Source organism: Tenrec ecaudatus, chromosome 3 (assembly GCF_050624435.1).
Source record: "Tenrec ecaudatus isolate mTenEca1 chromosome 3, mTenEca1.hap1, whole genome shotgun sequence".
In the NCBI taxonomy this organism is placed as follows: Eukaryota; Metazoa; Chordata; class Mammalia; order Afrosoricida; family Tenrecidae; genus Tenrec; species Tenrec ecaudatus.
In genome coordinates this window covers 32,013,504-32,031,051 of record NC_134532.1, presented here as the reverse complement: position 1 = coordinate 32,031,051, position 17,548 = coordinate 32,013,504, and the positions used below count along the sequence as shown (strand labels likewise).

At 40.3% G+C, this 17,548-nt stretch overlaps 1 protein-coding gene across 1 annotated transcript; it reads right to left on the bottom strand.

Moving 5' to 3' along the window:
• Positions 1–2,543: 2,543 nt before the first annotated feature.
• Positions 2,544–3,909, bottom strand: LOC142443205 (uncharacterized). Its single transcript, XM_075544721.1, is given in 2 exon segments — positions 2,544–2,606; positions 2,809–3,909. Coding segments are annotated over 2 exon segments (1,164 nt in total).
• Between the last annotated feature and the right edge of the window lie 13,639 nt (positions 3,910–17,548).

The window sequence follows — 17,548 nt, the reverse complement described above, 5'->3', positions numbered from 1 at the left end:
CTTTGCAGTGTATTATTACCCAAACGTCAATATCCTCCATTTCTCAGTATGTGTCCTGTGTCCCATACCCCATTCCACCCTGTCTCAAAAAGTTAGATTAATGCGTATCTTAGCTTCTGTAAACTGCTTGCTGAAAGGAATGTGGGATCCCCAACCCTACCCTGCTTACCCACTGAAAGAAATGTAATATTCTCAACCCCTCCTGATAGCCAAACCTGCGTTGGTTTTTGTCCTTATAAACCCACCTGAATATCATTGGGCCTTGAGTCATTTTGGAGAGAATTGAATCATCCCAGAAGCCACCGGCTAGAATAAAGACTCCAAATTTGGACACAAATGAAATTACACCACTTATTCACATCAGAGGACTGAAATGAGAGCCCATGGATTAGGAAATTATTTTTACCAATGACACATCAGACAAAGGGTTAAATACAAAAATATAAAGAACTCTTTAACACCTCAATAATAAAATAACAAGACCCAATAAAATGGGAAGATATGAACAGACAGTTCACCAAAAATGAAATACAAATGATTAACAAACATAAAAAATGCTAATTCAAACAACAATGAGCTAGCACATAACTGCTATAATGTCATCCCAAACCAAAGAATCAAAACAACAAATGCTGGAGAGAATCTGGAGGGATTGGGATTCATACATACTGCTGGTGGATTTTTAAACACATACGGCCACTGAGGAAATCAATGTGGCACTACTTAAAAACAAACAGAATTTGAAATCCCATATGATCCAGTAATATCACGAGTAGGCATCATGGAATTCATAGACAGATAAATATATTTTAAAAAGCAACAACAAAGTTAAACAGAGATAAACCTCAATCCAAAAGAGGAATATTAAAAAACTACAATAGATTTAAAATGGTCAAAAAGGATCTCAAAGGATAAAGGGATAGATATTAACTTAACTGCATCTGCAATAATCCACCTTCCAAAGAATTCTGCATGAGAACAAGGCTATTCACATTCCTGCTCTATGGTCACAGTATTTCTCCAGTTAACCTAGTTAACATGGGTCAAAGAGAGATCAAATGTAAAATCAGATATTGGTCTTGATATCAATGTACATATGCACACATGATGAGTCTATCAGGCTTTTCCAGTTTCTGTAGTCATGATTTCCTGCAGGATTTACATTGCAGTCATACAATGAAAGTACAGACATTTTGTCCAGTCCTTTTCTGTCCAATTAGTGCATCAGTTTATCCAATGGAATTTGGGGAACATAAAAGAAAATATAATTGGATACTGGAGGCAGTGCCAGTCACTGAATGCCTATAAACTGCCACATTCCCTGTATTCATGACTTATCTGTTGTGCAAATCCTCTATTGTCACATGATTCCTTTTGGGCTAAAGGCCAGCCAACTTGAACTACATTGGTTAAAATCCTAATGTAGTTTACGGACACACTGAGAGAAACCAAAGAGGGTATTTGCAAAGTCAATATATTGTCAGAGCTTTCCTTCTCCATGAGTTCACTGGTATGTGATGCCACATGACTTCCTGTGGAGTTTCCCATCTTGACTTAATTTAAGGCTTGTCAATTTTGTGTATTTATGTCAAGAAAATTTAGAAACACAGGTAAAAGTTTGTTAAAGTTTGTTACATTACAGCTATATGGTAACTGTCCTACATAAAATCACTGATGAGGCTTGAGCTCTTCATTTTTTTAATGATTTAAAACATTACAGAGTAAATTGGATTTCAATTCAATTCATACATTGACTGTATTCCCCGAGATATATCGGCCTTCGTCCCACTTCAGCCCTCCCTTAGTTTTTATATTATTCATCCTTCTTTCCTGTTCCTTCTTGTTCCACAGTTTTAATCCATAAACAACTGCTGTTCTTTTGATTTTGTACAGTTCATCTTCCAGGGAGTGTATGTTATTCGTTGATGTTATTCTTCCCCTCCAAGCCTATATATTGTTTGGCTGAAAGCTGAAGCAGAGGTGTGAGTACAGGTCCAAGAGTGAACGGCCACTAAAGGTCATAATCTGCAGATTCCAAGTCTCCTTCAGACCTGTAAGCCGGATCTATTTTATGATTTTGGTTTTGTTCCACTTTCTTCTCCCACTTGACTCAGGGACCCTCTTTTGTGATCCCTTTCAGAGTAAGCAGTGGAAGCTGAGCACCATCTAGTTCTGGTTTCAGGGTTGTGGAGGCTGAGGTTTGTTGTGGTCTATTAATCTTCTGGATTAATTGTTCACATACATCAAGGAGCATGCAGGTGAGGCAGGATCAAGTGGAATCTGGGTGGGCACTCTACTGCTTGGTATAGCTGTGATCCAGAAACACCAGGTTCAGCTCTCTTGGCACTGAAAGCTGGAAGAGCAATGAGGTACCCATGTACCCTGTGGAAGTGCGGAAGATCCTCTCCCTATACTGGTGGGTCATGTCAGTAGAGGGACAGCAATGCAGAACATGGGTCCTCATAAGATTTGTCACAATTGTCTGTTCCCATGCTTGGCCCAGGCCAAACTCTAACACATCTTCCACGGTTTTGAAAGCTTTGTCACACTAATTCCAGTGAAAGTTTTTCTTTTTTGGGAATTTTGTCATGTTTAACGAGTTCTGACTTTCACATATAAGATTTTCCACATTTAATTCATGCAAAGGACTTTTTTCCTTTGTGAAATCTCTGATGTGGTGTAAGGCATCACATCTGGCTGAAAGCTTTAACACACTCACCACATACATGGGGTTTTTCTCCTGTGAATTTGTAGATGAGTTTTGAGATTTCCTTTATGAATGAAGCTTTTGCCACATTCACTACATACATGGGGTTTCTCTGCAGTATGAGTTCGCTGATGAACAGTGAGAGAAGTCATCCACATAAAAGCTTTTCCACATTGATGACATACATAGAGTTTCTCTTCAGTATGAGTTCGCTGATGAGCAGCGAGAGCACACTTCTGGCTAAAGCCTTTGCCACAGTCACCACATACATGGGGTTTCTCTCCAGTATGAGTTCGCTGATGATCAGTGAGAAAAGACATCATGATAAAGCCTTTGCCACAGTCACCACATACATGGGGTTTCTCTCCAGTATGAGTTCGCTGGTGAACAGTGAGATCACCCTTTCTGAGAAAGGCTTTTCCACATTAACCACATATATGGGGTTTCTCTCCAGTATGAGTGCACTGATGAACAGTGAAATCATCCTTCCTGAGAAAGGCTTTTCCACATTCACCACATACATGGGGTTTCTCTCTAGTATGAGTTTTCTGATGAGCAGTGAGACCATCCTTTCTGTGAAAGGCTTTTCCACATTGACCGCACACATGTGCTTTATCTCCAGTATGAATTTTCTGATGAACAGTGAGAGCACTCTTCTGGCTAAAGCCTTTGCCACAGTCACCACATACATGGGGTTTCTCTCCAGTGTGAGTTCGCTGATGAACAGTGAGAGCAGTCTTCGTGATAAGGGCTTTTCCACATTCACCACATACATGGGGTTTCTCTCCAGTATGAGTTCGCTGGTGAACAGTGAGAGCACCCTTTCTGAGAAAGGCTTTTCCAAATTCACCACATACATGGGGTTTCTCTCCAGTATGAGTGCACTGATGAACAGTGAGATCATCCTTCCTGAGAAAGGCTTTTCCACATTCACCACATACATGGGGTTTCTCTCCAGTATGAGTTTTCTGATGAACAGTGAGAGCAGTCTTTGTGATAAAGGCTTTTCCACATTCACCACATACATGGGGTTTCTCTCCAGTATGAGTTCGCTGATGAACAGTAAGTGTACTCTTCCTGATAAAAGCTTTTCCACATTCACCACATACATGGGGTTTCTCTCCAGTATGAGTTTGCTGATGAACAGTGAGATCATTCCTCCTGGTGAAGCCTTTCCCACATTCACTGAATATATAGGACATTCCTGACACATGAGGTTCCTGATGTCCCTTGAGGTATGATACACTGTGAAAAGTTTTCCCACATTGTAAGGATTTTCCTAGCTTTTGTCCTTCATGACTTTTTTGATAATGTTCATTGAGTTGGAACACTTTCTTGAATTTTTGCCCACACTGACTGCATTCATAGGTCTTATCTAGTACATCAATAATCTGGTGTTCATAGAGCACAGAGTCCTCGATGAAGGCTGTTCCACATTTATCGCCTGTGTGTGGTTTCTCAATTTCATCAGACTCCTGAAACTGAATGCATTGTGACTTCATGAGCCTGGGTGGTTCACACTCAGGGAATTTCATTTCAGTACAAAACTGCTCTTTTTCAATGTGGAGAAAGGTTTTCTCACTGGGCACAACTGACTTCCCTGTTATATGAATATAAATAAAACGGTATGATTAATGTTTATTGTCCATTGGAAGAAATACAATTGTATAAACAATCCAAATGATAAAAAGTTATCGTAGCAATCAGGTAGGATATGAAAGTGATGAATGAACACGGATTTGGTATTTGCTTAAAGAGGTACATGAAAATATACAACAAACATAACACAAGGAATACACTGAGACCAATAGAGTGCAGGGGTGCTAAGGATTGCTAATTCCAGGTGGTAGAGGTCAGATACATTCACTCTATCAATCTTTACTGAAGGACAACTAAATACTACATAAAGTTGGGAGTGTGAAAAATGCAGAATGTTCTACTAGGGAGAAAACAATTTTCACAGGTATATATAAAAGGTATTATCGTACAGAAACATATTATTTATGTCTATGGAGTCTGTATTCTAACTTATACCACTCATATTTCAGTGTTATCTTGTGGTGGCTTGCATGTTTCTGTGATGCCAGAAGCACTGCCACCCAGTATGTCTAATTCAAGCAGGATCACCCACGGTGCACAGGGATTAGTGAAATCTCCAGAAATAGGGCCTGGGAGGAAGAACTTGTGATGTATCTAATTCTGGAACATGAACCCTTCAGATTTAATGGCAATGGAATAACACTGAAGAAGTACTAAATCCTCAAAGTACAGACAATGATAATGATGTGGATGGAGGGGAGCTTTGGGGACCCTCAGTGGTTGACATGCCACGACTAAAAATGAGAAAAAATAGCTGCACACATCCTCTAATAATGGGAAGATGGAATATATGAAATTTTATCAAGAAAAAAATTTCAAGTTGTCAAAACAAAATGCAATGTTTAAAAATTGATAGTGTATGAGTTATTCAACTAAATAGACTGGAATTTGCTATTTTTAATCAGATATTCAAGTGATTTATAAGGCTGAGGCTGACAAATTAAAGAAGATTGGCATTATATTCATCATCAAAAAGTACACTGCAAGATCTTCCCTGAAGTACCATTCTGTCAGTGGACGCTTAATACTCCTATGCCTGCAAGTAAGACCAGTTACTACAAGCGCTATTACATTTGTGCACCAACTGTTTAAGCAAACATAAAGCATGGGATCCAGCCCCATAGTCGAAAGGACACGTAGGAATAGCATGTGCAATTAAGGAAAATAAAGCAAACTGCAAAAACAGGGTAGAGTGGCTTCATCTCCGATGATGGAATAAGATAGCAAGGTCATTTAACAGTGAGTTCATATAGTAGCAAGGTGTGCAAGCCTCCAAAAGGCTCAGAAACACGTAATGGACAAGTAGAAATGTGGGTATCTGTTGAACTCTTTTAGAACACTTCTTGATAAGTACCAGGCTGTGGGAAACTGAAGACCAAGGAGGGAATGGATGCAGAGCAATTCTTTATTCTCAGAATTCATGAAGATTGCAAGGCCAGGTATCTGGTTGGAAGGAGGCATTCACATTTTTAAGTTAGAGAAGAATCCCAGTTACATTCTCTTAATTAAAAATCAGCCTCACAATATCCTCTCATGACCATGCTACCTTAATGATGCCTCATACAAGCATCATTACTATCTGCCACCAACTTTAACTACAAGAGCAGAAATGTTGTTATTGTTCTCGCTGCTCAGAGGCCAGTTTATCCCCTTCACCTGCCCTCAGCCTCAGCACTGGTCTTAAGCTGCTCACCCAAATTAGTTCAGGGACCTACAGGGTAAAGATACTGCCTACCTTGTTATATAGGTAGGTATCTGTAGGTGTAGGGGTGTGTGCGTGTGTGTGTGTGTGTGTGTGTGTGTGTGTGTGTGTAGGAGGTAGCTGCATGCCCTGAGACTATATAAATTGGTGAAATAATACAAAGCTTTCCTATATGTGCCCTTCAATTACACAACTGTCCTTTAGGACCAATCCAGAGGGCATTTAAAAGACAAAGTGACAGTTGATTCCTTGAATGATAGCAACAAAGGGAACCTGATTGCTTTTAAAGCTAGGCATCTTTCAGCTGAGTAGCAAGAAGTCAGGCACCTGTAGGGGCTGTATACTAACATCTTACTGGAGGGCAGATATAGAGAAAATTCTATCTGGAGATTGTGCGTTATCAGCTCTAGCTTCATCCTTGGGGCTTATGGAGTTTTTCTTCTAACATTAGCACTGTTTGTCCAAGCCCTGTAGTCAGGAATATAGAGATATGGCTGCTTACACTTTGATCCAGGTTCTGTTTTCCACAATAAATAAATTGAGGGTGGGGGAAAGAGGCGATAAAGTGGAGCTAATATCAAAGAATTCAAGAAGAAAATGTTTTGAAACTGTGATAGGAATTGTACAGCACTGCTCGATGTGATTGAACTGTGGAATGTTGTAATAGCTTTAAGAGCTCCCCCCAAAATATATTATATATATAATATATATATATATATAAATATATTATATATATTATATATATATCACATAACTTTTTCAGGCTGACATTAATCAACCATACAATCATGTGCACCTATCACTGCAAAATTTGGGAACAGTATTAGTAGTTGGAAAATGTGGCCTTACTGACACAAATGACACGTAAGTTTACTGATAAAATTTTGAGACCAATGATGAATTCACAGCAAATTCCTTATTAAACCACAGAAATGGAAACTGAACACATGGATCTTTCTGAATGGAACAAACAAAAATCAAATCAACCACATCTAGTAAATGAACTGATGGAGGAGCTCATTAGTCAAAACAAGGCGAGACTGATATCTGAAGACTAATGACTGAAACAAGGTGAGTTGTGGGAGGACACCAAAGACAGCATCACACATATGGAAACAGAAACAACTCAAAAGACAGAAAACAAGAGAGAGCAATGTTGAATAGACAGAAAATGAGAGAACACTATTGAATATACTGTGCATTATATGAATAACAACAACAAATATCTGTTGGAACATACAGTCAAACTGCTCTTTAAAAGCAGCAGAGGCATACTGTATAGTAAGGAATATATAGCAGACATGCGTTTAATAAAAAAAAACAAGAAGACCCTTTCCACTTACAAAATTATCGGAGAAACAGACGAATTTTTTAAAATCTTACAAGTAGAAAAAAAAGTGGAGGAACAATGCTAAAGTATATCCTAGGCTGATAAGATTTTTCATGCTAGAAAGTTGATTTTCGATACCTGAAAATAACAGAAGTTATAAATGTGGTTCACCAAAAGGAGTAAAATATGGAGAAATGCGACCATTAAAGAATTCCAACAGAGAAGGCAATTTGACCATCTCTATTAGAAAACAGAAAGAACTTATTTCACCAGAATGAAGAAAACTTTAAAGGGACAAGAGAACAAATGAGAAAATGGACATCAAAACCTTTAGGGAAAGCTAAGGAAGCACAAAGGAAACCCATTTATAGTGGGAGCTCAAGATCCAAGATGGTGCTGCATACTACACAGGGCAATCAATCCATTCTTACTCAGTAGGGGAGGAATGTGGTGTATTCAGAGGGCAGTTACAAATTCAGAGTTCTCTGGAGAGAAGTTTGTAAGATGGATTTTCATAGTAAGGTAGAAGCATATAAAAGAGGGGAAGTTTTGAGAATCTTAAAGAAAGAAAATTATGGAAGCAAACATACAATAATATAAATCAAATAACTGGAAATCTAATCTCATGAGAGCTACAGAAGTACTTCTCTCAACTTCTTGGAAAAGAGAGCTCTCACATTCAAAGAAGCACAAACTTTTATGCATTTTCCGATACCGACCATGGATGTGAGGCCTTCTGCCAGTTGAATCAACTCGGCCAGCCAATTCCCCTAAAGGTATTTTAACCATACCCCTGAAAAATTCTGCTGTAGCTTGTTTCTATTACTGACCAAAGTTCTCCTTGTTGGAGTTGAGAGAAACCTTCTCAATGTCAACTAGATAACATGTGTATGAGAAATTACAGAATCTTAGACACACCAAAATTAGCCTAAAGTTTGTAAGGCCTGAAGAATGTTGTAGTTTTAGGAAACTCATGTTCAAAGCAACTAAATAAAGGGTGTTCTCTCAAGGATAGAAGACCTTACCCATTAACTCAGGCCCAGAGAATGCAATGAGAATCTACCTCCTTGGGAACACCACAGACACTGCAAAGATTTTAACACATAAGACAGGAAAAGCCAGGGACGAGGTCAATGACTTGAGAATTCTCCTCACCAATGGAAACCAGGTTGTGATAGTTCTCCAACATCACATCCTGATATAGGGTCTTCTGAGCAGGGTTCAGGAGCTGCCATTCCTCCCGGGTGAACTTTACAGCTACGTCACTGAATGTCAGTGATTCCTGTAGTAAAGGGAGTCTATTTAATGATATATTTTTCATTTGAAGATTTTTAAAAATATCTTATAGTAAAGAAAGCAAAACAGTAATGAAAACTGTACATTCCATAATGTGTAGTAAACTGAGAACTTGGTAGAAAGTATTTGACCTTATTTTGACATTGGCAACCATGGGGATGGAAAACTAGCCCTATTTTCACAAAGATCTCCTTTGTTCTAGAAATTAATGTTTTCATATACACATTTTCCAGATCAAATAATGTGCTCCGCCAACAATAGTTCTCCATTAAGGAGCTACCATAGTAGATGAATCATTTCTGTGCCTGGCTACTTCACTGTGCCTGAAGGTTATCTGTAGATCAGAGCAATCAGATTCTGAGTCCAACCCATCATAAATGTAGCAAATACCTGAGGAGGGCTCAGAGAGGTTTTGAAGTCAACTAACACTAGGTAAAGATGGTGACTCATCATCTTGCTTCTTTATTATGTTACCCGCTTATGACTTTACCCATTGACTACGTATACACTAATTCCATTAAGTGCATTCCTTATGGAAAGATCTTTAAGCTCAATTATATAGACCCATTAGAAAATACATTCACTTTCTCAGTCCTGACATGGATGAGGAGCCCCTGTTCCCCACTGGCTGCTCTCTGTCTTCACTATTTGCCACAATTGCAATGTCACTCCTGAGGATCACCATTTGAGTGGTGGGACCACCATGCTCCAAAATAATGCACCCACTCATAAAATTAGAATGTTGAGCACCAGTGAAATTATCTGAATGAGCTAGATATAGCTCAGATTTATATTCACACAAAGTAGATAAAAATGCCTCAGATTTATTTCACACAACATAGATTTATATTCACACACTTGTTTATATTAACAAACAAGTTTACAGTACATTGTGAAATGGAATGAGGAGTTCTAACAGTATCACCATTATAAGAGGCTCTGTACCTTCAGTGGCGATAGGTATCAGGAACAGTTCAGATGGGGGAGGTCAAACATACCTCAGCTCTCCCACATATTTGGTCAATACTCAAGTCATTCCTCCCACTCCACTCTTTGTCTGATACCAAATTACATGCTGTTACCAAATAAAACTTTACCAAATAGATCAAAGTCGTCTAAAATGAACAAGGTACAACCTGGGATCAGGAACAAGAAGCTATAACTCAGAACCATTATCAGAATAATCATAGGCAATACCTCCCTTCAGGAATGCAGAACAACTTTCTAAATTCTTAAAGGACACCTTAGCAAAATCTACTCTTGACAACATTAGGACAAATTCTTCTCAGCCACCTTTGCCTTAACTTTAATTGCAAGGTGCTCTTGAACCTGTCATCATTGACCGCATTCTCTCCAAGGGGCCCCTCCTAGCTCTAATGCCATTGGGTAGACCTCTGGAGCCCTCATAATCTTCCCTAAGCAGGGAAGGTGCTAGGTTGGGCCAAGAAGCCATCATCTCAAGAGGGAGAGAGAGAACTTCCTGCAGGCATGCTGTGGTGAGAGAGAGTGAGACACATTTGGTTTTGTTAGCCCCTGCAACCACAGAGTTCAGAATGAACTCATGGATTAGGGATTTGTCAGCTTCCAAAAATTTGTGAGCCATTTTCTTGAATGGAAACTATGAGCTGCCTGTGTGACCTGACTTGAGAGCTTCCTCCACTCCATGAGCCAGCAGCTTGCTGTCCCCACCTTCCTATTTGGATTCCTCACTCCCTGCAACCTATTAGCTGACCAGAATCAACAACTTCACTTTGTGAGGCAGTGGACTGTTGTCTGACCTGATGATGTGGTTCATCAGCCTTTGCAAACACATTAATCAGGAGAATTCTACAGACTTATATCTGCTCTGTATATAGATTTGGGACATACCATCTTCCACATCTTGAAGAGGGATTTATTTACTTCATGACTATTTAGTTTTTTGAGATGCTGCAGAGCAAATCATGGACCATCTTGAACCTCTACCTCATAGGGACTGGTCTACTGATGCTCCTGGAAAATGAACTGTACTATTCATGGGTCAAGAGCTGCACCAATGGAGACAATGACCAGGGCAGAAGGGACACAGTGACAGAGCCAATGGTGACAGGTCCAAAAAGGGATTTTCAGCCAAGATAGTGGGACAGGAAGGCAAGATCAAGAAGAGGATATCCAAAAGGAGTTGAGAGGAGCCTATAAAGATAGAACTAAGAAATGAGCCTATGTTTAGAAGGAAAAATGTCTGATAGGGGACAGGGAAAACAGGCCTTCCCTGAAGAAGAGCAAATGTGCCTACATGGTTCTTTAATATGAATGCCAATGTGTAGCGTATTAATTCTGATACCAAATTACATTGTTACCAAACAAAACTGGTACCTGTGACTCTGGACTGTAATTAGTCCATGGCCACTGCATTAAAGTAATGAGCTGAGTTAGGAGAGGGCTGTGGCAAAGATACTGGTGTCATAACTGGAAAACTACTGGAGGGTACAAGTATGTTTAAACACTGCCTCATACAGGTATGTTTAAGCTCTGCCTCATTGACGGTTGATGCTGCATCTATAGTTAGAGGAGATGAGATGCTATCAACTATTTTTAAGCCAGTATTGCTACAAGGCCCATTTTAGATGCATTAATGAGAATGTTATTGTTTGGGAGAGTATGTAACATATCACCTCCAGAAAGAAGCACTAAAGAAACTTAATCAGACAAAAGTCCCATGGAATAGTGAACTTTCCTAAAGAAGTGATTTTATTTCTCCTTAAAAACTATGCATAGTGTATCATTTTGATGATTCTCAGGAGCTGGCCATAGAATAATGAATTATGATTTGGAAGATAATGCCATCCAAAGCATCACCAATTATGTATTATATTGAATATCAATATTTCAGTGTTAATCCTATGATCAATATATTCCTAATTTTTTCCAGCAAAATGTTGAAGTCAGAGTCAAAGTTTACCTATAATTTCTAATATTTCAAGTCTCCGCTTTTCCAATGAACTGAATCAGTATTATAAAGGTTCTTCAATTCCAGTAGGAAATACAGAAAAGGATAAAACACATCAGAATCACCTGAGCCTTAGTCATTTTCTTTGGTCCTTAGGGCACTGCAGGCAACTGGGGTGTTCTGTTTGTCTTATCTGGATCAGCTCTAATGCTGCTCACAAATTTCAATCTCTAATGAGGACATCCCCAAAGTAGTAATACCAGGCTCTTCTTCCTCCTTCCTCTAAGCGGCTGATAATGCACCATCTGCAGGCTGATGGGAGAATACAATGTGAGTAACACATAACTTGTAGTTTCAGATGCTGTTACTGTTCTTTCTTTCTTCTTAACACACAAAGTTCTCAATATTTTTAATGGTGCCCTTGTGTGATGGTAAGTATGCTTATACCACGAGCAATAAAATTTAAACTCATAATTTTCAGACATGTGAATAAAAGATGACTTTATAACAAATAGAGATTGGGCAATCAAATATAAACGTCAACAAAAGAAAAAAAATATCAATTACCTCACAGCATACAAAAATATCAATTCCTTACTGTGTGACTCTCAAGGAGAATGGCAAATTAAGGAACCTTGAAGATGACTGTTAATTAAAGCATCTGGAAACATTTTAAATGGGCTATATAAATAGCTATTATAAACTAAAGATTGACCAGAGGTACTACGCAGAATTCAGCCCACGAGAGTTGCTTAGAGGGAAATTCAACAATGCTGGAGTGCAGGAGGAACATCATAAAGTAAAGTAGGCACAGACTCATGGGGTTTGGAGGGGCTGGGGGATTTTGGCTAAACTCAGTGGAGGCCAGCTGGGGCTTGACCTTGGCCCTACCACTGTTTTTGCTGGAGCCCAGGACCATTTGGATCATGAAGGGCGGATTGTTCTCAACATAGCCACAGTTTGCTAACACCCGCCTTGGGGCAAGGACTGGACACTTGCGGCTCCTCTCTGTCCCCCACCCTCGGACTTGGAGGGGTGCAGGGCTGTGCAGGGAGCTTTTCTCAACACAGTCATGGCTTGCCAGCTGCCTCCTAGGAGCAGGAACAAAACCTGTGCAACTCCACTGGAGGGGATTGCAACTCAGATACATTGTTGTTTTGTTTCCATCTCTTCACTATATCCCCCCTCCTCCACCCCACACAGGCCCAGAGGGCTTGCCTTTTAACTCTTTTTCTCTTCCTTGTCTCTTTCTTCATCTCTCACACACTACTGTTAGCCTCCAGACCACTCCCCTTAGCCTATGCTGCAACACACCCAGGTAGGTGAGCTCCATTGCTGTGTAGCTAGCCCGAGTCTGGGAAGGCCCTCCACATTTCCACCAGGGGCTACTCTGCTCAACTCCTTACTGGGAAATTACTGCCTGGGTGCCAGGGGGGCATAAGACAGCTCCACCAACACTCCTCAACGCTGAGGCAGAAACCTTCCCCAACCTCTGCAACACCAAAGCAGGCAACCCTTCTGGGTCACTCCACTGAGAGGGAAGCCACAGGAGGGTAAAGTGGTAGTTTAAATCCATAGTGAAATAAGCTATAGGCAGTTCAAAGAAGTACTCCTACAAGTCTCCCAGAGAGAGCCAGTGGCCTTCGTCTCCCTGAAAAATGGCACCTGGCTCATCTAAAACAAAACAACGCAAACAGCCATTAGCCCCAACGACCTCAATGAAAAAACAGGAGAAACTAAAGGCAATGCCAGGAGATGTCCTGACCATAATGACATGCATAGAGGAAACAGACATTGAACTGCCACGGAAAGAAATTTTCAGAATGCTACTTGGAGTCATAGAGGATATGAGTGAAACAATACAGAAAAAGGATGAAATGACAGAGGAGATAAAAGCCATAAATCAAAGAGAAATACAGGAGCTTAGGGAGGAGATAACAAAAACGAGTAGCAGACTCACGGATGTCCAGAAGCGACTGGAGGAATCAGAGAACTGCATCAGTGACTTGGAGGATCCCCAAGCAGACTTTAACAAACGCAAACAAAAGTCTAATCAGATCATCAGAAAAGCTGAAGAAAACTGAAGAGCTATATCTGATACTATGAAGCAGAACAACATTAGAATTATTGGCATACCAGAGGAAGACACAACAAAGAAGTCATTTGCAACAATAGAGAATTCATGAAAGAAAGCTTCCTCAGGTTAATGAGTGAAAACCAGGCAACCGTTCAGGAGGCTGAAAGAACACCAGCAAGACTAGATCCCAAGAAGAAGTCACCAAGGCTCATAATAGTTAAATTATCCAACTTTGAGGAAAAGGAGAAAATCATGAGAGCAGCTAGGGAAAAACAAACAATCACATATAAAGCTTCCCAAATAAGAATCTTCTCAGACCTATCAGCAAAAGCTATGAAGAAGAGGAGAGAATGGAGTAACATATTCCAAAGAAGGAAAACAATGCAAACCCACAATACTATACCCAGCCAAATTATCGATCAAGATAGATGGAGAAGTAAGTATTCCCAGACAAGGAAAAACCCAAAGAATACATTAGAAGAAACCCATACCTACAAAAGATCCTAGACGACCCAGTATGGGCAGAAAAATAACACTCACCAAGCATAAATAAGAGACCACCACATAGAACAACCTCACCCAGAGGGCAAAAGAGACAAAACAGACCTCAAGATAACATTGACTTAAAGATAGACTTCATAGGCTGCTGAGGTAAACTTTAGAAAATAAAAAAAAGAAAAAAAGGGGCATAGGGAAAAAGCTACAGTATAAAAACATTACCGGGCTGAGGACCAGGTAATATGATAGGGACCAGACCAAATACAGGGATACAAATGGTAGACACATAAAAAGGAGGTGGAGAAAGCAAAAAATAATTTGAAGAAAAGGGTAGCCGAGGCACTGGGCACTAACCCACCCAAGGAGAGGGTATTATTTATATCTCCACAGGGAAAGAGAGACCAGACTTCAACCCGGTGCTCCAAGATGTCAATGCAACATGCCGGTGTGGAGTAGGGAACCAGTGGAGAGGTCTGGGTGGGTCAGTCCCAATACCAACTACTAAGTGGACACCTGCCCCTCCCCTCAGAAGCATTTATTTCAAAAGACAGCACTGAATCTACAGCTCCGAAAAAGAGGGATATATCTGATTGGAGCACACGGGAGCAGATGAAGGGGGCGGAGGAGAGAGTGGAGCACATCAGAACCCAACAGACCCGGAGGTCAATGTTCCCAATGAGAGCAGCCAGGCAACAGAGAAGAGCACATGGCCTGCCCCACTATGGGACATGACGTCCCTCAGTGACCCATAGCCCTACAGGGGACAATACTGGAGATACAGTGTGGGAATTGCACCCGATCAAATCCTACCACACCGAGGCAAAATATTAAGGGGGTGCAACATAACCACAAGGGAATGGAGCTACAAGGTCCCCAGGGAATGTGGAAAGTATACTTTGGGGCCAGGGCGTGGTGCCCCAACATAATGGACTGCAAAACACTCCTAAAGGCCAACAAACAATCCTTGAACTAACTACAAGCTTTTCTTTCTTGTTGTGTTTTGTAGTTTTTGTCATTGGTTTGTTGTTTTTTGTTGTATATAGTTGCTTAGTTGTGCTCTGTCTTGTCTTGTGCATGTTATTATATCCGCAGGTCTGTCTAAATAAGATAGGCTGGATGAACAATTGGAGGAGAAAACAAGGGGACCGAGAGTTGCACGGGGACATGTGAGAGGGGAAGGTGGGGGAAAAGGTAGTGGTGTTAATAAACCCAGGGACAAAGGAACAACAAGCGATCTAAATCGGTGATGAGGAGGGGATGGGAGGCCTGATTGGGCATGATCAAGGGTAATGTAACTAAGAGGAATTGCTGAGACCCTGGTGGGGATTGAGCATGATAGTGGGACAGGAGGGCAGTCAAAGGAAACAGAGGAAAGAGCTGGGAGGCAAAGGACATTTATAGAGGTCTAGATAAAGGCATGTATATATGCAAATATATACATGAGGATTGGGAACTAGATCTATGTGCATAAATTTATAGGGTTAGCATTAAGGTAGCAGAAGGACATTAGGCCTCCACTCAAAGTACTCCCTCAATGCAAGAATACTTTCTATTAAATTGGCATTCTATGATGCTCACCTTCACAACACAACCACTGAAGACAAAGAGGATGAACAACCAAATGTGGTGAAGAAAGCTGTTGGTGTCCAGCTATCAAAAGATACAGCATCTGGGGTCTTAAAGGCTTGAAGGTAAACAAGCAGCCATCTGGCTCAGAAAGAATAAAGCCCACCCACATGGAAGAATTACACCAACCTGTGTGACAATGAGATGCTCAAGGGATCAGTTATCTAGCAACAAAGAACAAAAAAGTCATATCATTGTGTTCTCACCTCCATGATACGACCTCTGAAGACCAAGTGGGTGCATAAGCAAATGTGGTGAAGAAAGCTGTTGGTGCCCGGCTATGAAGAAATATAGTAACAGCATCTGAAACTACAAGTTATGTGTTACTCACATTGTATTCTCCCATCAGCCTGCAGATGGTGCATTATCAGCCGCTTAGAGGAAGGAGGAAGAAGAGCCTGGTATTACTACTTTGGGGATGTCCTCATTAGAGATTGAAATTTGTGAGCAGCATTAGAGCTGATCCAGATAAGACAAACAGAACACCCCAGTTGCCTGCAGTGCCCTAAGGACCAAAGAAAATGACTAAGGCTCAGGTGATTCTGATGTGTTTTATCCTTTTCTGTATTTCCTACTGGAATTGAAGAACCTTTATAATACTGATTCAGTTCATTGGAAAAGCGGAGACTTGAAATATTAGAAATTATAGGTAAACTTTGACTCTGACTTCAACATTTTGCTGGAAAAAATTAGGAATATATTGATCATAGGATTAACACTGAAATATTGATATTCAATATAATACATAATTGGTGATGCTTTGGATGGCATTATCTTCCAAATCATAATTCATTATTCTATGGCCAGCTCCTGAGAATCATCAAAATGATACACTATGCATAGTTTTTAAGGAGAAATAAAATCACTTCTTTAGGAAAGTTCACTATTCCATGGGACTTTTGTCTGATTAAGTTTCTTTAGTGCTTCTTTCTGGAGGTGATATGTTACATACTCTCCCAAACAATAACATTCTCATTAATGCATCTAAAATGGGCCTTGTAGCAATACTGGCTTAAAAATAGTTGATAGCATCTCATCTCCTCTAACTATAGATGCAGCATCAACCGTCAATGAGGCAGAGCTTAAACATACCTGTATGAGGCAGTGTTTAAACATACTTGTACCCTCCAGTAGTTTTCCAGTTATGACACCAGTATCTTTGCCACAGCCCTCTCCTAACTCAGCTCATTACTTTAATGCAGTGGCCATGGACTAATTACAGTCCAGAGTCACAGGTACCAGTTTTGTTTGGTAACAATGTAATTTGGTATCAGAATTAATACGCTACACATTGGCATTCATATTAAAGAACCATGTAGGCACATTTGCTCTTCTTCAGGGAAGGCCTGTTTTCCCTGTCCCCTATCAGACATTTTTCCTTCTAAACATAGGCTCATTTCTTAGTTCTATCTTTATAGGCTCCTCTCAACTCCTTTTGGATATCCTCTTCTTGATCTTGCCTTCCTGTCCCACTATCTTGGCTGAAAATCCCTTTTTGGACCTGTCACCATTGGCTCTGTCACTGTGTCCCTTCTGCCCTGGTCATTGTCTCCATTGGTGCAGCTCTTGACCCATGAATAGTACAGTTCATTTTCCAGGAGCATCAGTAGACCAGTCCCTATGAGGTAGAGGTTCAAGATGGTCCATGATTTGCTCTGCAGCATCTCAAAAAACTAAATAGTCATGAAGTAAATAAATCCCTCTTCAAGATGTGGAAGATGGTATGTCCCAAATCTATATACAGAGCAGATATAAGTCTGTAGAATTCTCCTGATTAATGTGTT